General features: G+C 37.4%; 1 protein-coding gene across 1 annotated transcript in view; it reads right to left on the bottom strand.

Annotated features, from left to right (window-relative positions):
* bsnb (bassoon (presynaptic cytomatrix protein) b) overlaps nucleotides 1-25,040 on the bottom strand; it is a 60,662-nt gene that overhangs the window by 15,104 nt on the left and 20,518 nt on the right. Inside the window, exons 3-4 of the mRNA XM_087800541.1 lie at nucleotides 20,514-21,308; nucleotides 1,578-2,357 (exon numbers count right to left, since the gene is read on the bottom strand). Coding sequence (XP_087656667.1) covers nucleotides 1,578-2,357; nucleotides 20,514-21,308 — 1,575 coding nt within the window. The remainder of the gene's footprint in view (nucleotides 1-1,577; nucleotides 2,358-20,513; nucleotides 21,309-25,040) is intronic.

Genomic DNA, 25,040 nt, shown 5'->3' with positions numbered 1-25,040 from the left:
CACAAAAATGATGTACAGTTCAAGGACAGTATAGACAGGTAACCAATTAAAGGAAATGTCAAAAACATAATTGAGCCGATAGCTCCATAAATATTTGTTTTTTGCAAGGCAAAGACAATATATCGTTGTATCTGTGGTTGTATTTACATTTCCTAATTTTTCTTTAAAAATGTGGTTTGCTAAACATGCACATTTTATTGGAAAACAAGGAGTCTATGTTATTTCCCTCTTGCTGCTACACAGAAGTATTTTATTATATTCTTATTTTCCTTTAATTGATGCCCCTACACAAAGTACTTCACATTTAAATGTCAGTAATGCTTCTCAATTAAACACACAATTAAAAACAACAATAAAATGACAGGACTCCAGCACTTGAACACTTCAAGGTAAGCTCCACCCAAATGACAGTATGTGTTAAAGAAGCAGTAGAGTGTTTACTAATACGCTCATGCCCAAGTTAACATGTACCTCTTAAGTCATTAAGGTTGAATTTACCTTTCTGTGGTTTGTGCTGGCGATGATACATCGACATGTATTGAATTGAACAGACATTTCAAACATACAAACATCAACAGACAAATGTCAACAGGTCACATGCTTGATCATTGTTTTCTGGCATTCTCCATTGCATTCTTCGATTCGTTGAAGAATAATGAACATGCTTGGGATTCTTCATCCACTTATGTGATGCGACACCAAAAAAACAAAAACGAAACCCTCAGATTTGACTTAATTCATCATAATGTAAACCGGAGGGGGAAAAGTTGGCTGAGAAATGAATTAAATCAAACAAATAATAAAAAAAATATACAGAAAAACTGAAATGAAATGATGGCGATAAACTGTAGAAAAACATTAGCTCATAATCGATAAAACATAAAAAAATAAACAATAAAATTGATGAAAGAAATGTGATAATGAACAGCGTTGGGTGTACATTTTAGATATTACTTTTAATATCTATGTATATGCTGACGCTTCGATATCTGGAGGTGCACACTGTCAAGTCCTCTTTTCACATTAGCAATGGTACTACTGCTTGTCTATGCTGCTGAATTTGAGATAAGAAAACAACATGGAAGGACTGCTGACTACATTATGGGGAACGGGTGCACCTCCAAGAATTGGCCAGAGAATCCGCTGACACGAGTTTTAGCCTCTGATATGGACTGATACAGTATGTCAGCAAATAGCAATCTGGTAAAAGGATGAATGGGCTAACTTTGTCAACAATATCATGTTGCACTGATAGCATATCATGATGATCCTGGCAGGTAGGCCGCCGCAAGGCAAAGATGTAAAAGGTTTATACATAGGAAACTTTACACAGAAGTTCAGATATGACCCATAATTCACGGGTGGTCTAGCCTACATTACCCTTCCTGAAAGAAAAAAAAAGATTTCTATGATAAACCACCACACCAACACTGATAATGATGTATGATAACCGGTGATTTCTTAACAATGAAGATCCCAGCTTTGTTTTCAGAAACAAACGTTTAAAATCAAAGAAAATAGAAATGATGATGGATCAAGTTGGACAAGTGACGGTGAAGAAGTTGCAGGCGGCTCACTTCACGTTGTCTTGACTTCTGTGTCTCTTCAGTTATCTCCGAGTCTTTTGAAGTGACAGTCTCTGACTGTGCCTTCTTTGGTGAGGGCTTCACGTCCTCCTTTAGTGATTTAGGAGAACCTTTTGTCTTCTCCTGGTTCTGTGGTTGTTTACGAGTCTGGTTGTTACCTGTGGACTTAGATTGAGCAGTTTTTAAAGGGGCGGGGGAGGCCTTAGCGTTGACTACACCTGCCTTGCTAGAGTTTGAAGCAGCCTTATTGCCTGCTGGAGGGTGAGAAGAAACCTTCGTCTGAGCTACAGGTGGGGAGGCCTTAGACTGGTTCTGCCCTTTAGGCTGACCCTTTGCCTGGTTAGCAGCCTGAGCAGCGCTCTTGTTAGGGGCTTGAGACTGGCCTTTAATTTGACCAGTCCCCTTATTTTGAGACGAAGCTTGTGGTGCACCCTTCGCTTGAGATGTTGGGTGCGCGGAACCTTTTGGTTGTGTAATGGGTTGTGAAGAACCCTTTTTTTGAGGGGAGGCCTGGCTAACCCCCTTGTTTTGATTAGACCCAGTCTGTTTCGCAGGAGAGACAGGGCCACTTACTTTAGCACCCAGTGTTTTCTGCTGCTGTTGGGGACCCGGGGTCCGTTGAGCTGAAGGTTGACTTGGGGCTATCTGCTGATGGGCTGTTGTAGGCGGTCTGGGCGATCCTGGAGGCTGCGCAGCAGGAGTCGGAATATCTCCCAGACTTCCTGATAAAGCTCTCTGTGTCTGGCAGTTGAGACAAAGCCACTCATTCTTCTGTAAAACAGAAACCAGATTTTAAGTTTGTTGATCAGAATGTGGGTAAAAGCCTACTGGCACATTTGATTGCTTCATATGAATTGTGAAAACAACACTTCAGTGTACTGATAACTGCCATATTGACTGCAAATATGAAGAATAATTTTTGATGCTGACGAAATTAGACTTGTGTCATGAAAGTGAAGGTGCCAACAATAATGATAAATCAGACTAATCGACTACTTATGCTGTCGATTTTTATTTTCTGTTAGTCGATGGCTTCTAATGTGTGGTACTGTATGTGAGTAAAATAAGCACCAAACACTGATTGTTGCCATGCATATGAAATCTTTAATGGGGTTTATGTAACATGAGTGGTAAATTATGCAGCTTCCTCATTGGAAGGCCATGTGAATCCTGGAAAACTGCAAAAATATGCAGTTCAGCAACCTCGGTGTGGGTGGATGTTTTTTTTTTTTTCCTCCAGCATCAAAGATTCTGGTGAACACTCGGACAGCTATACATCATTCAAGACCTTAAAAAGAATTCCTTTTATTATTATCAACAGCAAAGTTTTCTTCAAAAAAGCTGAGCCTGATGCATTTTATTTCCACTTTCTTTCACACTAGAACATTTTCAATTTGCAATAATCAGACTCATATGCTACTGAATCAGTTGTAGTTTGTAGTCAGTTGATGAGCCTGGGGTTGACTCTTATGGTAATGAGGAACTCAAGACCTGTACTCCATGTACGATGTGTGATATGGTTCATGATGTTAATAATTGGCATTGTTGAGCCTTAAAAATGGGCGTAGTACAATCATAAGACAGATCAGTGCACTGTTCTCGGTCATCAGGTCTTTGTATAAACTTGTTGTGGGAAATAAAGATTTGGATTTATTTACAGGACTATCTATGCCGTGTCAACCCTGGTCAGGAACCTTGGGTAGTTACCTGAAAATGACTTGCTTTTCAGGTATGTCTAACTTTAAGGACAACCCAGGTTACACCTAGGACACATTGGATAGTCTTCTTCTCCCGGGTGGCCTGAGAACTGCTACATACAGAGACGCCGCAATGGAACAGGCAATGTAGGCAATTGCCTAGGGCCCCCCACACTGGAAAGGGGCCCCAAGATGGGCGGACATTGGTCCTTATCAATGACAAAATGATTGAACTGCTTTAGACAAACTGCAATGTCGTTGCGTCGGGAAACCCCTCATAGTGCCCCTACTAGATGTTACTGGCTAGTGGCTGTTAAGTGATCCCATGACGCACGACCGATATTGGCACGTATCAGTGACACAACTATTAAACCCCCATAGACACTGCAGCGACAACATGTTTGGAACCCCCCTGACGGGGCCCCGACTTCGACTGGCAGTACTACTAGATTCACCGGAAAAAAAATGAAGTGATCCTTTCCTTCAGGGCATGCGGAAAAAAAAAAAACAAGAGCATAAAGAAAAAGTAAACGAGAAAGTGGTAAGTTAAAAACGTGTATCATCTGACATAATTAAAGAAAAAGTTGTTGTGCCACTTTGTCTCAGTCTCACCAAGCACAAGCTTACTGCACATTAATAGCTAATTTAAACAGTAATTAACAGTAATCTAGCTCGTAACTCATTTTTTATTTGGGAGATGAAAACATTATATATCTCCTTGGATTTTGTGGTATAGCCTACATGTTACATTAAGCAAAAAATATGAACATGGGACACTTGAGTCGTTATTGCAAATGGCTGTTCGTTAATTATTTCATACAAATACATTGTGCTCCTTCCATTGGGTTTTTTGTCTTGAGGTGCTATGTTTAAATTCTTTGGACCAACACCACCATAACAGTGTACCTCAACAGATGAAGGTAGAAAGGTTGTTTTTTTTAATAAATAAAAATAAGATTACAGTGATTCGCTCTTCAATTTAAATCTATCATGAGATTGTGTGATTTAATACAATACCACCAATAATTGAACCAATTATAGTACAGTAGTGTATATTTGGTTTTACATTGTGAGTATTCTTTCTATAACACTATCAACCTCAGGTCTTGAGGGGGGCCTTGAGGAAGATGAGCAGGACTTGATACCTTCATGCACCAGCAGCATGGCACCTTCACAATTTGAGGCCACACCGCATCTTTCTGCCACCTCCTCTTCACCATCACATGACACCACAACAGAAGGTACTCTGAGCCCTCAAATAATATCAGATGATCCTGCGCTGTGGCCAAAATTCATTGACGACAATGCTCGTTGTAAAATTGTTACAGGGACCTCTCCAAATCACAGACATGGACTTCCCTCAAAATGTAGAAACCAAAGACCACTTACTTTTTATTTTGCTCGATTGTGTTTTTGCCCATTCTGCTCAAAGTTAGCATATTTCAGTTGTGTTTTCTTATGTTGGATAATATATTGTGTATAGTATATTGTCAACGTTTTATATAGTTCAGAGTTTTTATATGATTTTTCACTTCTGTAATTCAAAATAAACATTTCTGTATTTAATGATTTTCCTGGCCTTTTTGGGGCGGGATGGCCCCCATACTCACTCTTGCTTAGGGCCCCCGAGGTGACTAGAAACGCCGTTGGCTCCATATAATCCCTGAAAAACTGGAAGAGTTTTCTGGAGATCGGAAAGTCTTCTCCTCTGCTGGAGGACCCTGTGACTTTGGACACGTGGTGGAAGTTGAATGGAAAGTAACATAACAACAGGATGTATTCTGGATCAAACATGTCTAAGAGAGAAATGAACAGTGTATCTCTTGTGGTGTGTAACTCCAACTGTAAGTCTAAATGGTTTGCATCGATTTGTCTTAAATTACCACAGTAATCGACTCAACGTGTCTACCTGGCAGTTCGAGTTGCGAAACATCTCAAAGGAGAAGAATCTGTCCACCACACCACAGCTAGAGGATGGAGCCAAAACAGACAGACGCCCTTTGTTTTTATTTCTCTCAAGTGCCGTTCAGAGATGCTATATATAAACAGGTGCTGTACGACTAGAACCATCCATCTGTGTTCAGTCTTTGATATTTTAACAACAAAAACTTCTCAGCCCGTACATCATTTCGTCCACCATTCTTTCAACTTCATTCTGACTAACGAAAAGTTACTTTTGTTTACGTCATTTAACGAAGGCTTTTATCTGAAGCGAATTTCGTGCGTAGGGAGAAAATTGAGTAGAAAAATCTACCGAAATCCATGAACATGACTGAGAATGATGAACATGAGTTGAAAAATAAAAGTAGAAGAAAGTATTTCAGTTAAATCAGTGAACACAATGTAATAACAGGTAGAAGCCCCTGAATTGAAGGTGAAGAATATCGTCTTGAGTGATGACTCAAGTTTAATTCAAGACCTGTACAGTAGTGATGTACAGAACTAGGACTGTAACATTCTCTGACTGAAAACGTTCTGAGAGCTCAATCCCAGACTCACAAATAGATCATTCTCTCACAGCAGCATTTTAAAAACATAACTGAAATGTGGGAGCCTGGTGTGGGTGTTTGAGTTTGTGGTGAAAACATGAAATTATGAACAGGAATTCAAATGTTTGTGCATGTCTAAGGATATTTACAACACATCAAATTAAATTAAGCAAAATGTGCTTAAAATTGAACATTAAAACCAAAAGATATCTAATAAAATTGCAAAAAAAATTATAATATGGATGATAGGGGTGTTTAGGGGGATAATAATCTGGTGATACGATACATATCACTTTAAAGGTACAACGATACGATATATTGTGTAATATTGCGCTACTGTAGGAATTTACTTCTGTTGCAGAATTTACAATCTTCATGACCCGTAACTGCTTTCATTTTTTTTAAACCAAAATATTTCCAAACATGAGCTTTCAAAGGTGCTGGAGCCGACTGTATCTTCTCGTCCTCAGCTGGGATCATGAATGATTCTTCCTTCAGTTGCAGAACACATAATGACGGCTGACACCTAGCGGCCAGAAGTTTAATTGCAACACAAAAATGACCTTATTATTTGTTCATATTATTCTTTTTTAAAACACACTTTATTGAACTGTTAACCATAAAAGAACAATGGTTAAAAAAAAAGAAGGATTTGAGAGACCCCCAAAAATCTATGCAGTGCAGTCGAACAATAATCCAGTATCACTGTATCAATATTTTCTAACACCTCTAAAAGATAATTATATAATATACAATTGTAATAATTATATAATTAATAATTGTTGAATGTATCTACACCACGCATGGCAACATGTCCCGCCTCCCGTCCTAAGTAGCTGGGAAAGACTCTAGCCCCCCCGCCCCATAATAAAACTAAGGTCACGGTGTATCAGTTCGTGGTTAAGCTGGAGGTCATGTTAAGCCTCCTAAGTAGTGGATTTAAAAAGGTTTTACCAAAGGATGGAGCCAGAGAGTCAAGAATCTAACAGGCAGTCCAGTGGGAGGTGGTCCACACACCCGCAGCATCAGACGGGAATAACAAACACAGAGCGTTTGAATTAGAGCATCGTCTTCAGAAGGGCATTTTCTGCCTCATTTTAAATTCATCTGGATTTCATTCCTACAAAGAGAATAGTCTGACTTTCTTCCTGCAGCTTAAAGGAGCAATCTTAAAAAAGAGCAGTGGGATCGACTGTGTGTATTTTCCACATCCTCACGTTCGCTGTCTGTCGGCTCACAGCGAGGCTTCGCGGCCCCCCACACAATCCCTCCGCCCGTGACCAGACCTCAAGCGGCGAGCAAGAAATGTCAGCTGCTGCCTCGTAGACCTCAGTGAGATGTTATTGTGATGCAGAGATATTGAGATGCACCGTTTGTTATTAAACCAATGATCCAAATAAATCGATTTCATACAAGAAATTTGATCTTCAAGTGACCATTTACAAAGCTTTTGAAAAAGCCACATTTCATACATTATTACAATTACAATTTTGGAGTTTTTATTTTTGTTCATTATTACATTACATTATTATTATCCAGTTATCTTATGCATTGCTTTTTTCATTTTAAAAGGTATATTTGTAACTTTTTTTTAAGAAAAGATCAATTAAATAAATATTACTTACTTACTTACTTACTATTATCCTATTTAAAACACAAACACAAAGTTATTTTCGTTTTGATTTTGGTTATGTTACTGATTTAAATTGTCTGTCAAGCCAAAAAAAAAAACATGTACGAAACCATAGTCTTGCATGGTATTTTCTTGCCACAGGGACAATTAATGTAGTTGTTTCATTTATTAAAAATCTTCGAGCTTTCATATATGTCACCTTTTTATTTTACCTATTTGGCTAAATTTTGGTGAATAAAATATCATTATTTTCTTTCTATCATTATAGTATAGTATCAAACAGTATATTCATAACTGACTAATTTTGCTCACTCATGAACCCCAGATATATGGGATGTAAGTTCCCAAACTGCACCAAACTTCCTGCCTGTGATTCTCTAAAGGTTTTTGCAACAGAGAGAAATCATTTAGTTTTCAGCGTTGAAATCCGTGCTGCAGGTTTGATGTGATCAAGATTCTCCTTATAATTCTGAGCCATCTGGAGGAAACACATACTTTTGTCATTTTTATAAGTATCTCTAAGAGGAGAACAGCTGTCTGAGGAAGCCAATTTGGGAAGCATCCCATTTAGGGAATATGAATTTCACAACGCCGCAAAGATTGTGACCAAAGTGAGAGTTTGGTTTTTCGCTGACTCATCTCACTTACTTTTCTCTTCAAATATCCTAAAACTACTAGAAAGGAATTTCTTATCATTTATTTCTAAGAGCATTTTATTATGTTTACTTTTTTTCTCAGATAATTATTGCTTTAACTATTTTTCACTTAAAATATTTTGAATGAGTGTCTAGTTTATAATAAAATGAATAAAGTTTGCTCTTAATGCTAAGTTGTTAGGTAAGTAAAGTAAAGTGAAGATGTGATAAAGTTACACTTTTCAAGGAAAAACCTTTATTTATTCACTGAATACTTCCTCATACCTTAATTACTAGTATTCATTTGATCCAACATAAGAATAAAACAACGTAAAGGCAATGTTTATGACTTGTTTTTAACATAACACATACAAATAACAATACATATGTTACTGAGTAGTTGTATTTATTTGTATTTAACCTGTTGCTAATAGAATACATTTCATCACTAAAATGAATGGATGAATTCTCTTGAACTAACATGTGTTTTTAATAAAAATAACTAAATAAATAACAGGTGGTTATCATGCACAAAAGTGAAGAATGTCTTCCAAGCTGAAGAAGAATCCAAACTCTTTTTAGTAATAATCCATGAATATTAGAGTTGCAGTCATCCTTGGGTTTCTTTAGTAAATTAATAAAAATTGCATCTAGGTGCTCATTAAACAGAAAGTCGAGCAGATCTGAGAACACATTACGGAGCTCGGTCCCGAGGCAAGGACACACCTCTCTGAAAAAAGTATTTTTGAATCTCCGTTTGGTAGTTCCATCACGTGGCGAACAAAATCACGACCTTCTCGGCGGCTGAGTTCTTCAGAGGCAAAAAAAACCCAGACATCGAGTTGATCGGACCCTCATCAAAAAGGGCTTTGAAAACGATGCGGTTCCGTCGTGAATGAAGGGTGGTTCAGGACTATCAAGCGCTCGGTGTGGCCGGAGCGTGAGCCAGCACACGCCACAGCGGGAGTGGGCTGACTTGAGCCACGCCGCAGCTGTGGCAGGTCGGTAAGAGTTAGCAGGTATATAGGTCAATCCCTGGCGACTCCTTCTATGGGGACACATGGTCAGGCCTGTGGATTATGGAGGAAATGAAGGATCATCCACTGAGCTTTACTAGTTTGACGGGCACTTCAGTGTGAAATGAATACTGATTTAATTATAGACACGAACCTAAAAGGGACTATGAAGAAGATACACGTGGAACAGGATTGTTATGAATCCTGTAAAAGGATAACAGACTAGATCAGGTGACGGGACTGACCTTTGGGGCCACAAAATATGTATTTAATAGTTGTTGTTTTTTATTTACAAAGAAAAAAATTGAAAATATGATATTAACATTGACTCCATGATGTTTTAAATAAGCTAAAAGTGTCATTTTATTATTAATATTTCCGTTTTTTTTTAACCTTTTTTCTTTACATGTGACAATCTTTAAAAAATATATCTTCATGCTATTAGGGGAAAATTAAAGGCTTTAACCCTTGTGTTATCTTAGGGTCAAGGTGACCGGAAAACAAATACGTTTGAGGTATCCCTTGTGTTGTCCCTGGGTCAAGTTAAACGATCTCCCTGCTCCCATAAAATAAATACGCAGTAGCTGAGTTCATTCACCTTAAGCCAGAGACAACACAAGGGATACCTCAAACGTATTTGTTTCGGACCTCCGGGGCACCTTGACCCTGAGATAACGAAAAGGGATGGAGAAATGAAAGAATGGAAATTATAAACTGTTTGTAATAAACATGTAATTCTCGGACTCTTTCAGAGCCACATCATTACAATCCTGGTTAGTAATTTAGTCGTTTTAACCCTCACTTACGTAACAATGTTCAATCTTTATGTAACAATTAGCTGCTCCTCGTTTGGTAAAAGGAACCGGCAGCTTAGATTAAGAACAAATGGGAAGCAAGTGTTGAGGCATCGGAGGAGTCCTATGCTAGATCTCTGCAGGCTATCTTGCCCCTTCTGTATAGAACTAATGTGGACTGTCAGTGCCGTTCTAAAAATACCAACAGTCACTGGTGAAGCTCATCCTCCAAAAGGAAAGGCCAATTAATTTTTCCGAAGGGGGCGACTTGAAAGAATGCTGCGGGGCACACATCTAAAATAGTGGGGAAAATGTAAATACCGAGAGAAACAGTGAAGAAACATAATATAACAGGCTAAAATTTGAAAGAAGAACTTTGTCGACGGCTGAAGATTATAAGAAATGTATCAGACATCGTCAGATATTTAAGTATGACAAGAAAGACTCTTTCTTAATCAAGGTAAATAGATAATTTATAATATAAGGATTTGTTTTTTAATGCTCTGATGTTCTAAACCTGAAGAATAGTAAGTTCATTTTGAGTGTGTGAGTTGGCAGGAAGTATAAAAATGATCAATTTTACTTTAACTTTTTTTGTGTTAAAAAAAGGCATTTTTAATAATTCATAAGAACTGTTATTAGACTTCCATAAAATTATACTTCTTCAAAAAACCTTTTCTCTGGTTGTCTTTATGTCTTATATCTATCGTTTATTTTGGATGATAAAATAACTTTTATTCAATCAAAACTCGTTCACTGAATAAAGGGAAAGCACTGCCACAAACTGCTGTCTCTCTGAGCCAAGAACGTAATTCATTATATTATAGGATTCTATACAGGCAGACAATACACCAAATGTACAATCATAAAACATTTGCTATATTAAATCTTGGTCCATCCCTGGCCTGTGGCAGCACATTGGACCACTTCACTTTAAAACCTTATTAATAGATAAAACGGATCTCTTGTTCTTGGAGGATCCAAGAGCCGTATTGACTTCGCATTTGTCTAAGAAGAGAGGATGTTTGTGGCGATATCATGGTGGACTCTCATCTCCACGCTCTATAAATAAACTTGTTTGCAAATGAAATCAGGAAATCCTCCTAATGAGCCCCGTGTGACACATCCTAGTGGTCGTTTCTTATTTACATCGCCTTATTACGCGTCTCGTTCAGGACGCTAGCAAAATCCTCAGCACAGTTTTTCCTCCTTTCAGACTGTAATGCAATTTTAATGGGGGGGAAGTTAAAATCCCTGGTGCCTTCACTGGCTGTTTTTTTTTTTCTGTCAACCTGTCGAGTTTAGCAGCTGCTTAGCCAGACATAAAATGAAGTTAAAAAAAATCTAATTAAGTAATCAGAAGACGGGTTTTTACCTTGCCTCTGGTGTGTCCATGAAATGGACTTGATTTATTGATTTTTAAATTTAACATTTTACACCATCACTCATAGTGTCTAACATATAAGTAAAAATCAGTAGTGAACTGAGGGGATTGTTATTTTTTTTTTATATTGATTTATTTATGACAAAAACAAAATAAATCTTTGCCTTTACTGCAAAATCCAGTTGTACTAATATGTTATACACTTATATATATTCTTCTTTTTGGATTTTTTTTCTTTCAATTTTGTTAATAAATATATTTTCTTAATTGTGTATGTATCAGTTTTTCCTATGATATGTTTGTCAAATATTTTGAGTATTGATTCTGATATGCATATACGTCTTCAACATACTGTATATCTACGTTTTCTTACCTACCAGTATGTGGTATTGAATGTACTGTATATGCATGTTGTGAATGTATTAGCATTGACTGTTTAACCTCAATTACAAAAAGATCTTGAATTTAAAAAAATAATAATAATTGTAAAAATAACACGAAACACTCAACCAAACCGACTGGAGGTGAAATAAATATAAAATATACTACATTCTGTTTGTGGGAACAACAACAAATCCATTAAGAATCTGACAGTAAATCCCAGTGTTTCTTGTTGTATATGTTAATCTGCTTTTCTGTTACTGTGTGGGTTGACAAGATATGATTGGCAGTTGCCTGGCAACGTGCAAAAGGGACCAGAAACCCTTAATTTAAATCGTATGATGCTTGTACTGTATGATGGGAAATTATACATCCATGCCAACTTCGAAGAGGGAGGTGCAGCTTTATTTTCTGCACGTGAAATAATTCCATTTTAAGGCTTAAATGATCAGCACTTTTAGGTCAGTTGCCAGACCTCACAACAGAAACTGGAATGACTTCAAATGTTCCTCAAAAAGGGACTCTCTCTCTCTCTGGAAGAGGGGGAGAGATTAAAAGACAAACTTATTATCCCCCCAGAAACAAGAACTGAAGCCAGACTCAGTTTAAGGCAGCAAGATAGATTTTCTACTTCTACAGTGTTGTCTGAGCTCAGAGGAAACCCAGGTCAACATAAAACCAAATAAAAAAAAAGGTACATGGTACTCGCTCGACTTGCCAAATTCATCATGTGATGCTGTAATAGCAACCAGTATGCCAGTGCTGCAATATAAAAATGAATCTGCCCAGAAATGGACTTACAGTTGGAAATTTATGAAATAATACAGTTTAATTAAAGACATCTACAATTAACAACAACCACATTTGAGAAAAAAAAACCCTCCTTTACAAAAACTGATTGACAGCTACTGTTTTTGAGGGTGTAATGTAAATCACAATAAACAATACAACCACTTGATAATGTTATTTATGTCATAGTCATTGTAAATGTTGTAATTCTCACTGTGTTGATGTTCATTCATGTATTTTTCATCTTTGTTGATTTTACCTCCGTGCTGTTTTTCAATGTTTACAGTGTTACTTTATTTAAAACTATTTTAAAACTGTAAAACCTTGTTCAAAAGTTAGAGTAAATTATTTAAGACTGAGCTAGCAACTTAAATAAACATTACAACAGTATAATTAAGAGATATATATATATTAACTAATATAAATGGAATATTATGAATAGAAAATAACATTAAGAAAACAATGATGGATTATTTTAAAAATAATTTTAAATATTCCAATAAAAAACAGTGAACAGTTTATTCATTAAACATATATAACTATATACTAGTTGTTATAGAATATAATAGTAATGAACTTTGCCACAAAAAAGGTAAATAATTATTCCTAATCGGAATATTTGTACTTCTTATTTTGAAAAATGGATTCACTATCTTTTCTTTATAGGAAAGTAAAAGACAATATAATCACGACAATAAGCTGGTCTCACTAAAAATGTATATAAAGGAATGTTGAATGTTTTTGAGTTTATTTATTTAACATGACTTCGAGGGGAGTGCACAAAGCACAGGTCTGGTGCTGCAGGTGATCTCACTGAAGGAAGCAGCAGGAGAAGCATCTCTGCCTCACATCAAGCAGCCTCCAGCTACACCTCTTGTTATTCTCAGCCATGCACTTGTGAAAAAAACAAACCCTCCCCGACTCATCTGGTCGTTTCATCCTACAGCTGCAGGAGCGAGCAGGTCTGTAAAGGGGTAACGTTCTTATTTCCTTCCCGAGTTTAAAAACCATCAAATAAAAAGTCATGTTTCTAAAATCGATTCTACGTTTGCCAGCCTAAAAAGACGGGAGTTAGAGCGACGGCTGAAGAAAGAGCGTTGTGAGTAGAGGAGGTTACTCAAGTTCAGCTCGGTCACTGCTCCTCAAAGAGTCATTCATCACAAGACATGATATTTGTGCCGCTGCAGGCCCGGGCTTGGAGCAGGTCCAGCTTGACCTCGGGAGCCGTCCGTGAAGAATGGGCGGCAGATGAGCGGCCAAAGGTATAAACATGCCACACGCCATAAGGATTTCATTACAATTCCTGTGGTCAAAAAGCTTCTATTTATTGTCCATACATCACTTTGACTCCTCGACTTCCTGCCCCTCTCTCTCTCTCTCTCTCTCTCTCTCTCTCTCTCTCTCTCTCTTTCTTTCTATGCACTTTCACAAAACAAACGTGATTTTTATGAATTATTAACGCTTTAAAAGCACCGTAATGCACAGTTGAAGGAAGTGTAGAGTCGTGGAGTGCATTATGACCAAACATTTAGATCACAGTGTTTCCAAATTGATGAATATTACAGCCATATTTTAGCTTTATTGTTTTGGGTTCATTTGATGCCACTTGGATTTACATGGCTCACCGTTATAACATATAATGTTTTAATGTAAACTCTTGGTTTTATTTATTAAAGTATTATTAGCAGTTTTTAAAAAGAAATGTCAGTGCTGTGTTTGTTGAAGCTTTTTGACATAAGCGCTATATAAATAAATATTACTTACTTACTTACATATACAAAGAAATCAGGGATAAAAACACAAAATAAATGGATGTGCATGAGTCTTGTCTAGTCATAAGTGGATTTTCCTTATTTGGAGTGAGGATTAAAATTCCAGTGTCGGTATCAGCCCCATAGTCTGTTCCTGCCAGGAAGCAATGATCTCTGAGCTGAGGTTGACTGGCATGTAAGACAGTCAAACCCGTGAGCCATCTGGTGCAACATAATCCAACAGGAAGTAGTAGTAACTGTACTTCGCGTCGCAACAGAAACGGTGCAATCTAGAAATCAAACCACGTAAAGCCGCCTCCTTCAGAGTCTCATTTTAATTATCCAGCGAAGGAGGACTGTTCCAGGATGACTTTTATTCGTGTAGGCGGAGATTTACATTAGTGTTGGGGTTAAGCACCGTACACAATAGGATCACTGCTCTCCTAAACGTGGATTAGAAACACTCTCGACAATTAGCCGACGCTCCGTGCTTCCAACCCAAAACAAACAGTCATGTTTACTGCAATGCTACTTTTGGTTTTTAGCAGCTTTTTGTGACATTAAACAAAGTCTCCCTATCTTCATCTATATAAGAAAAAACATTTGATAACTTTTTCACAGAAAGACATGACAATATTTCTCTGGATTTAGTATCAACATTTTATGTCTGAATTATAAAAAGCTTTGTGAAATTATTATGTTTACTTTTTTATTTATTAATTTAAAGGTATATATATGTATTACACTCGTTTGGCCAGGTTTTGATACCCAAGCAAAAATGTAAGATACTATACACTTAACAATTTCGAAACAATTAGTCTTAAAATGATCTTGAAATATAGTTTTAAAATTGCATGCTTTGGTTGTATTACTTGTAATATATTGGTTTAGCTTGTGACTAATTAAGACATCCAAAATTAGCTGGAAAATCAAAAAGAAAATCTACTTAAAATGAGACTTTATTACCTATACTTATAGATAAAAACATGTTCTATTTATACTTAAAATAAGTTACTTTACACAATATTTGTTTAACCTGGCTTTCATTTTCAGTGTGATGCTAAAATGCACTTTCATGATTGTATAGTTTTGGTCATCCATCACACTTAAGATGCTAAATAATAGTGGTCATAATGTTTTATCCGAGTTTCTCTAACATAGCCTACAATTACAAAAAGCCAGACTCCATTTATTTGTCACTTTTCCAAGAGAAAGTTGCATTTAATCCCAGAAAGAAAGAAGATTAAATTATAAGTAATTACAACCTCCTCAAGGGTTTATGTGCGCGCCTACCTCTGACCGCTGGCGAGATTAAAAACCCGAGTGAGGAAGAATATAAACTTAAACTGAAGGCATATTCACATGTTTTCATCACATCTGGAAAGTTGCCGGAGGTGACCCACGCATCGAGTTCTCAGAACAGTGAAACTACTTTCTCACAGTGAGCAGCGGAGAAAGAATAATTAAGGCGTTGAGCATCTGATCGATGCTTCATAGGCGTCTTATCCGTGTTGGTGTACATTCGTCTTTTATGCTGGGAACAGCGGGCCTGATATTGGGAGCCATCTGGCCTCGGATGGAGCACTTGAGGGGAACACAGGATGGTGCCAACACTCAGTAGACACTTCAAATATGTTTGAGAATCAAAATGACTTCTTGAATTACCTTCCGAAACTCAAAAACAGTGCATCATGTGTCCTAATAAATCATGCTGCGGTGTTCCAGAACAGGTGGCAAATCTTTTCGATCCAAGATGTTTGTCTGTTTTTCATTGTCGCGACAGAAAGTGTGTATCATGCTCATGTACGAAAACTGATACATATTTTTCAATCAAACTCTCTCGACCGTGACATTAACATTTTAGACAAATCAAATATGTTAAGCCACCAAACGTCCTTCTGGTGAATTGGTATGTATCCGATAACATTAGAGCAACTAAAACTAAAGTTGTTCAAAAAAAAGTCACATTATTTGTATAATAAAACTTTTTAATTCATTAAAAAAGGCCAAATCCAAGATAGTAAAAGGTTTCATCCTCTGTTCTTATTATTCTTGATTCCTCTTGTCTCTCTTAATTGTCAATGATTGTATGTGATGTCATTTATTCTGTAAATATCTCACGTATGTCCACTGTTAAAAAACAAAAAATATAACTTCCTTTTACACATTATTTTAATTATTTTAGTATCTGTCATTTTGTTCAATTTAAAGGGTAGACTTTTCACTTTGAAATAAAATGGATTGATTAATTGTAATTGGTGGAATAAGGATTCATTTAATGAAGTCTAAGGATTTAGTTTCTCTTTTTCATAGAACAAAATATTCACTTCAAACCTAATTTCTTTCTGTGTTTTTCAATTGAGTCTATTGCCTTAGATTTCATTCAATTCTACTGTTATTTAACTAGTTTACAAAAAAAAACAGATACTCACTCGGGAATGTCTTAATAGTACTGAGTTTTATTTAGAAAGTGTGTGTATTTGTGTGAACTGAGTGGACGGCAAGGCTGAAGGAATCTTTCTCTCAAATATCAAGGATGAACGAGTCAGTCGTTTACAGACGTTGTAAGATGTTTAAAAGGTCTTCCTCTGCCCTTCTTCTGACCGTGATTGTTTTGTCACAGTCCATCATATTACAGAGCGAGACACTGTTATGTTGAGCGAAAGCATTTCTGTGGCTTTACAACCGTGGACACAATGATGGAGAATGCACAAGCAGTTATTAAACCCGACCTTAAATAAGCTTCGTGCAGTTTTATCAGACCCACAGCCAGCAGGACTAACACTTACCTGTGCGTATATAGCCTCTTGACTATGCTAAAATGTTTGATCTAGCTATGAAATTCATGATCATGGCACTGCCAGAAAAGTCTAAGCAGGCATTAAGTAGCATCATATAGTGTGCAACATGCATTATAAATATGTGACGTGTATGACGCAAACACTTCCTCTCACCTTATGTGACATAAGGGATTCGAGCACAGCTCTCCCTCAAATCTCCACACTGCATACAGTATTTATAATGCTCTCCTTCACTGAATAATTGATCAGCAATGTTTTCTATTTCTCTACACTTCCTTCAACATTTTTATTTGGAATGCAGTTCGTTTTTTTTTTTTTCAACAAAGAGTTCTGTTAAATAAAAATACTAAACAATCATAAAAGATCCTTTATATATTGAAATAAATGAAGCACATTAATGGAACTCAAGACCCTGGGGGCCAAATCTGGCCTGCATTTTATGTGGCCCATCATATCAAAGTAGATGCTTATTTAGTTTAAATCTTGATTAATAAAGATGCTATTCTTAAAGATAAGGAACCAAGATTATTAATATAAAAAAATATTCAGAGACTTACAACAACAGTAGATCAGGATAATGTATTCCATGTTAATCTCTTGTATCCTTTCTTTGTGTTATTTTTCTTTGATCTATGTTCTTAAGTTTATCTATCTATCTAATCTGCAGATGATCGAAAGGAATTTAGCGGATATTTGAGACTCCCTATAAAAGACTGCGATTGACAACCCCTGTACTAAAGGCTTAAAAAGACGTGTGTGTGTCAAATAGATTTATTTTTCCGTCAACACTGCTTTCTAAATCTACTTCACTGACAAAGATATTGCCTTCAAAGAAAGAAAAGAAACTAAATCAATGAGATGGATTTCTCAGATTAGATCATCTCTCTCGATAGGTCTTGCTAATTGTATGTAAATTGAAAACTATACATTAATCTTTTTAAAAAAACTTTTATTTTCTGGAAATACTGAGATTGTTCCAACTATATCCAATGTTAAACAAATAAAGCATCGCGTAGATTTCGCCGACAAAGGCATCAGCAACATTTCAGAGTGTATCAGTGATTAGTAAATCCCTCCAGGCCTCCACATGAAAGTCAAATTATATTCGCTGCTTTTGATTAAAAATGTGGGTTATCTCACACAACTCTTGTCTTGCCACCTCCTTGCGTGTGTTTGAGTGAATAATGAATGAACGGTGCAGCCCAGGCGTCGACCTAAAATGTGTCTTTTAATCAGAAAAAAAGTTTTTTGCACATGCAGAACTATTTTATAATATATTGTCTATTTATTAAGATAAAAGATAAAACTCTTTTTTTAAATTGAGACTAGAATCCACAACACAGACTTAAGAACCTCAGTGCAAATTAAAGATTCAATCTAAAAGAATTGGGATAGAAAAACAATTGTGAAATATGTATCTCTCTGCTCAGTCTTGTAGTTATTAATCTTATTAACTTGAAACCTACTCTGTGACTTACTACTTACCCATGTGTCATGTATAGACTATAGAGTCAAACGTGCTTCTCGTCTTTTGGGTACGAGAACAGACTTAAAACGTTCACAGGAGCACTTTCTACAAACCGTGTAGCTATTATTTCAGTTAACTGGAAGCTGAACTGTTGGTTTGTATTTTCATCATCGACAGATCTTCTGTACGGTGCGTCATAAATATGCATCTTTGGATGTTGCATAGAGCAACACGGAGGTTAATATTTATTCAGTTTGTGCATTTAGCGTCAGAAGGTACTTATTGGTTGGGAACCATAATATCATTTAATTCGTAATATTTAAACATGGTTACAACATAGTGTCATGGATCCTTTCAATGTATTAATGCACGTTCCTTGTTGGGTCCTTTAAACTGATCCATGCTAAATATATTCAGGCCCCTGACATTTGATGCATCTATGTCAATGTGATTTTATATGAGGAAGATTCTCACAGGCTTTTCCTTGATTTTCTGGAACTCCTGTTGTGTTATCAGTTTTATCTTGCCCTTTAAAGTATATACTTTATTGAATATTGTTTTGATTGTTTAAGCGCTTTCTGACCGTGGTCTGGAAAAGCGCTATATTAATAAAAATTATTAACTTACTTAAGTTTTATTTTTACTAAAACAAAAGAATAGTTTTTTATTCCTTTAAGGAATTGGGTGTTGCTTTATTAAATATTTAACATTTTATTTTCTATTGTGCAGCTTTTTTTTCCATCTGATTTCTGTTTTGTTCCAAAACATAAATAAAAAGTTCCTGAATTTTTTAACAGGTCTGACACACAATTCTTCTTATAAAATATGGCCCTTAAAGGAAAACGAGTTTCACCAGCTGCATTCTTGGTATATATATCTATATGATTGACATGGAAGAAAGTAGAAATTGTTCCATCGTGTCCAAGTAGTATTTCTCGCACTTGCCAGCTAATCTTGTTGAGTGAAAAAGGCAGCTTTTTTTTTTTTTCTTTCTGATTTGAGTCGTGAATTCAGCCGAGCAGAAACACAGCCAGCCCAACAGATCCTCGCTGTGAAACAGCAATGACAGTCTGAAAGTTTTTTTTTGTGGACTCTCAGCATCTTAGCAGCCAAGCATGATAGGGGCGCCTGACGAACAAATTATCTCTCTGTTTCCATAGCGATATATGAATGGCCTGAGCTACTGCCTGTGACAACCAGATGCCAAGGAAGACAAGAATTGCCTATAAAAAAAAAAAAGCCCAGTGCTCGGCAGAAACCCTGTTATTACTGCTATCATTCAATTGAAGTTGATTTGCATAATTAAACTCTGGTCTAGCCTGGAAGCTTCTGTTCTTAGCGACCAAATCCCCTCCATGATAATATGGAAACGGCATCTTCAGGGAGATACAAAGCCTTGGCTGACCTCCTGATGGGAATAATCAGTCATAAGATGATCCTGAAAATTGGACTTAATTGGTTTCATTTCCTGTAAATTGTGTGTTTTGTGATGCTCGATGTTAACGTTATTAATGAAACCTTTGTGCGAGTGATGTGAACTAGATACTGTATGAATCTATCTTGTTGGTGTGTTTGTTGCTAATTGTTGTTTATCTTCATGTGGTTAGTTACGTTGTTATTATAACTTTCAGTTTGGTTTTCTGATATGATTTAAGTTGTAGTCAATGTAGATGATGTCGTTTGTATTGTATTATTCATTTTGTATACAAGTCCTGGGCAAACTTTACACATGTTGTTATTAGCTCTTGTGTGGTCATAGTAATATTTAATGTTCCTAATTTTTTTTTTTTCCATGGTTCTTTGGACAAGATAATCCCTTATTCGTCAAAGCAGGAGGTTGAAAGTAGGAAATAGATTAAACATACAGCGACTATATTCAATACGAAAAAAAGGCTAAGAAATAATAATATCAAAGAATGATTACGATTTAAGTGCAAATACAATGTATATAAACTGATTAACGTCATGGCATAATATTTGATGTTGAATGTTTGGTGAAACCTCAAAGTAGCCGTCAGTGAAAGTCAGTTACAGCTTCATATGATTAAATGACATTTCATACTAGAAGATGAATTTGAGACGACCCTACCTCAACAAGGTGTGGTGTGGGGTTGAATCCACACATGTTGCAGACTTGGGAATGGCACTGAGTGCAGGTGTTGAAGTTGGGTTGTTCCGCTGTGTTTCCAACATTCAGACTCGTCTTACATAAGGGACAACAGGTTTTGGGTTTGGAGGGGGCCGAGGGAGGGGGCTGTTGCTGATGGGACTGGGGTCGCGGGCCTTGTTGTGCGGGCTGTGGTCCGGTTGGTTTATTTGGCCCGGGTCCTGAGCCAGGCTGTGTGGCTGGCTTCGGGGCTGGTTTGGGGGGCTGCTGCTGGGGCTGGGTGGTCTCTGATATTAGAGTACTGGCCTGGTTAAGTAGAGACGCACCAAAGCCAAATAGCTTTCCAAAAGTCTGCTCCGGTGGTGGTGGTTGTCGAGATGGGGAGCTCCCAGCACTGCGTGTTTGGTCCTGGCGGGGGTGATGAGGCTGGTGGGCAGGGGAGTTGTGGGACAGATCCGGCTGAGAAGGAGCCTTGGCCATACCGGGGAGAGGAACCGAACCCGGGGGCAACCTGGGCTGCTGTCGACCCGGGCCGCCAGGACCGGTCTGTCTGGGGGCGCCTGACGCAGGGTGTCCTTGTGTCTGAGGTTGTGAATGAGGAGGGGGCTGAGCTTGAGGAGGAGGTTGTTGGGGTTGAGGAGAAGGATCAGATCTGAGTTCTGGTTTGGCCGTTTGAGAAGGTGAGTGTATCTGTTGTTGACTCTTGGAACGAGGCGTGGTCATGTCCATCCCCAGTGCTCTCTGCATTTGACAGTTCAGACACAGCCACTCTTGAACCTGCGGAGATGAGCACAGCACGGGTCAGTGACGTCAACAATCATTCATCATGGATCTGAGAAAATGTCATTGGATTCCAAGCAAAGCTCCTCCCACTTTGTAGGAACATAACATGAAAAAAATGAAAAAACTTCCATGATTCAAGAATTGGTGGTTTTCAGGATTTAATTTAAGGCAACTAATGTGTTGATATAAGTGTGTCTTAAATATATCTTGGACTCTATTGTACTCAATAGGATGTTTCCGTTTGTACAAAACTCTCTTTTCAATGAAATATTTACATATTTCACAATATGATCTTAAGCCCCGCCCACTGAAAACTCTTTGTTCTGAAAACACGATTTTCTGTTACTCTGCTGTGATTAGTCAAGCATGGAGGTTTGTCACCGTGCCTCATCAATCCCTGAAGTCTCCACCTCCAAGGGACTCGTTGTATAAACAAAACGGGGCGTGATTACAGCTGGCTGGAGGAGTGAAGCTATTATTGCTCTATAATGGACTCCACTGTCGTAACCTCTTGATACAAGTGAAAAACAAAACCATAAAAGCCTACAAAATAAAAATAAAAACTTCATACTACATGATAACATCTGCAGATAAAGGAATGGAACTATCCTACTATTTTCAGCTTGAATGCTCTTTGGCTACTGTGTATTCCCCACTTCATTATATATAATTCATGTTGTGTATACGTCGACCAAATCAGCCTGAAGAGCTACAAAACGTATATATAAACCAATAAATGATTTAACAACACATGCTATCAAACTGATTCATACATTTTAAGAAATAAAATGTTTCTAAAAGCAACCATTCCTTGGCTTCCTGTCACATTTAGGACCTTGTGAAACTATTAAACGCAGTGTGTGTTTACTTTTATTTGTGGCTGAAACTACTGAAAGAACAATTATATCTAATTAGGAAAATATTTTAAGAACCCTTTTGCATCATTTGCATTTTTTAGTAAACATAATTTAACCACAAATAGATGCTAAACATGATAAAGTGTTCCCTCAATAATTTAGTTCTACCCGGGGTTATTCAGCTTCTGTTAAGATCTTCATTATAACACCCTACATGTCCCCTGGTGTTTCCTTTATGTTATTCTCTCTCGTCCGTCTCTCCTATTCTCTCTCTCACATATAAAGGTGAAAAACAGAACGAGGCCCCTGTGATAGCGCCTGGCCATAAGTGGTAATTGGCATCCTGGTTCAATTTTGACGCTCTGGGTTTGTGTGTGTTACATTACATAAGGTCTTGATAATTTATAAATGGATCCAGAGGAACGTTGTGTAAGCATTGAGGAGAGGGTAGAGGTCTGAAAGATCTCTCCTCCATACGTGCTCCCCTGTAGCCCGAGAGATTGATTTTGGCTTCGGTTAAGGTTTGTTTTTCTAATGCGTTCCGTTTTTGAAAAAACACACAGGCAAGTACTCACAAGGCAAATGTCGGTGATAGCCCTGAGCGAGTGAGCATGATTCATCCACATATTCTCAACACAGTCGCATACTTTGTCTCTTCTTGACTCTTTAACTGATCTGACAGCAGCTGGATCCACCTGGAGACCTCGAAAGACCATTTGACATCCTAAGAGATTGACCTAAGCACCTTCTGTGGGGGGGTCAGGCATGGGATGCTGCAGGGAATGTGGGGGAGTGGTGGAACCTTCATGCAGTAAACTCTGGTCTTTTGGATCAAACCATAACTGCACCAGATGTCTCTTCAATCAAAGGCTTAAACATCAATTTGTAGTTGGTTATTTATGTTCATTAAGGCTGCAGTAACATAAGACATCATACATCATGAGGCTAGTTGGTGACGACCAAACTGTTTTGGGTCTGAGAAGGCGTTTGCAATCATTTCCATGATGGCAGCAGTACTGAAAGGACTTTTAGGAAGTTTCCAGAAGAAAAAAAAAGGAAACTGATCAAACAACTTTCTCCTGTTATATAAACAAATGCGAACTGTGGGACAGTTTTTACGTCATTGCATTTACCTTGATGTAACACTGGAGGGAGCCACAAACAAATATAGTCAATCTCACTCTAATTTTGAGATTTTGGTGCGCCAAAACTGCAAGTATAGAATCGGATACCATTGGTATCGGTTTCCCCACACATTAATATTTGGACAAAAGTTTGTAAGGAGAAGAGACTTTAAATAATGTATAAATAATAGTAAGTAAGTAAGTAAGTAAGTCATTTTTATTTGTATAGCGCTTTTCCAGACCAGGGTCACAAAGCGCTTAAACAATCAGAACAATATTCAATAAAGTATATACTTTAAAGGTCAAGATAAAACTGATAACACAACAGGAGTTCCAGAAAATCAAGGAAAAGCCTGAAAAAATAAAAACGTCTTAAGATGTTCCAAGAAGGAGTCAGTAGACTCCATAATATCAACAATAAACATAAACACGTGTGTATTTTAAATAAAAAAAAGTGCAAAATGAAATACATTTGAAAGACATTTAAGAAGAAAATATTCTCGGAGACAGAGAGAGGACGATCTGCCATGGAAAAATAAGAGAAGGCTGAGTGGGCGGGCCTGGCACTGCCTGGCGCCGTGAAGGTGCAACAACAAAACATGGTGGGGGCGTGTGGCCACTCTGTGTGAGAGAGGAACTGAAAGTATCAATCTCACCACGGCCGCATCGATCCGACACCGATAGCGATCTGGTATCGATACCATTGATCCACACAAGCCTATTTTAAAAGTTACACAACATGAATAATGTGGTTCTAAAAAAAAAAAAAGCCACTTTAACAATTATGGATATTATCCGATGAAGGACACGTTCAGGATATCGCCAGCCTTTTGTCCTAACTAGCTGGGATTAGGTTAGGTTAGGTAGAACTTTATTGATCCCTCAGGAGGTCTCCTTCGGGACATTCTTTTTTTCCAAATTATCCACAGCAAAATACAGTATTTTTTCATTAAAAAAAATCAAAATAAAATAAGAACAAAAACAAAGACAAATAAAGAGAAAGAACAAGATGATACAATCTAAGTCTAAAGATAAAGATAAAGAACATAGATCAAATAAAAATAACAAAGACAAAGGATACAAAGATTAACATAGAACAGAACGTCAAGATACTTTCACTCCACTCCTGCCCCCGAACTCAGAATTGTACAATTTAATAGCCCGAGGAATGAATGAGTCCTTGAGTCTATTAGTGTTGCACCTGGGCAGGAGCATTCGTGCACTCGTTCTGCTTCTCTGCATCAGTGAGCAGAGGATTGGCCCCTTTAACCTTTTCATCCCTTAATGGAGGTATATAAGTATTATACTTTGCTATGAATAACTGTAATGTTTGCTCCGTATGTAAGTAAGTAAGTAAGTAATTCTTATTTGTATAGCGCTTTTCTAGACCAGGGTCACAAAGCGCTTAAACAATCAAAACAATATTCAATAAAGTATATACTTTAAAGATCAAGATAAAACTGATAACACAACAGGAGTTCCAGAAAATCAAGGAAAAGCCTGAACAAATAGAAACGTCTTAAGATGTTTCTTAAAGGAGTCAGTAGACTCCATCAAGCGCAAAGAGAGAGGAAGATTGTTCCAAAGCTTAGGAGCAACAGCCTGAAAAGATTTCTCTCCTCTGGTTCTGAACCGTGTGCGAGGAACCATAAGTAGATTCTGATCCACAGACCTCAGAGCCCGAGCTGGGGTGTAAGGCTGGATCAGATCAGTGATGTAAGGAGGAGCCTGACCATGAATAGCTC

Source organism: Callionymus lyra, chromosome 10 (assembly GCF_982586985.1).
Source record: "Callionymus lyra chromosome 10, fCalLyr1.hap1.1, whole genome shotgun sequence".
Taxonomy (NCBI): domain Eukaryota; kingdom Metazoa; phylum Chordata; class Actinopteri; order Syngnathiformes; family Callionymidae; genus Callionymus; species Callionymus lyra.
Note: the sequence above shows the minus strand (reverse complement) of the source record. Positions and strands in the feature narration are given on the sequence as shown.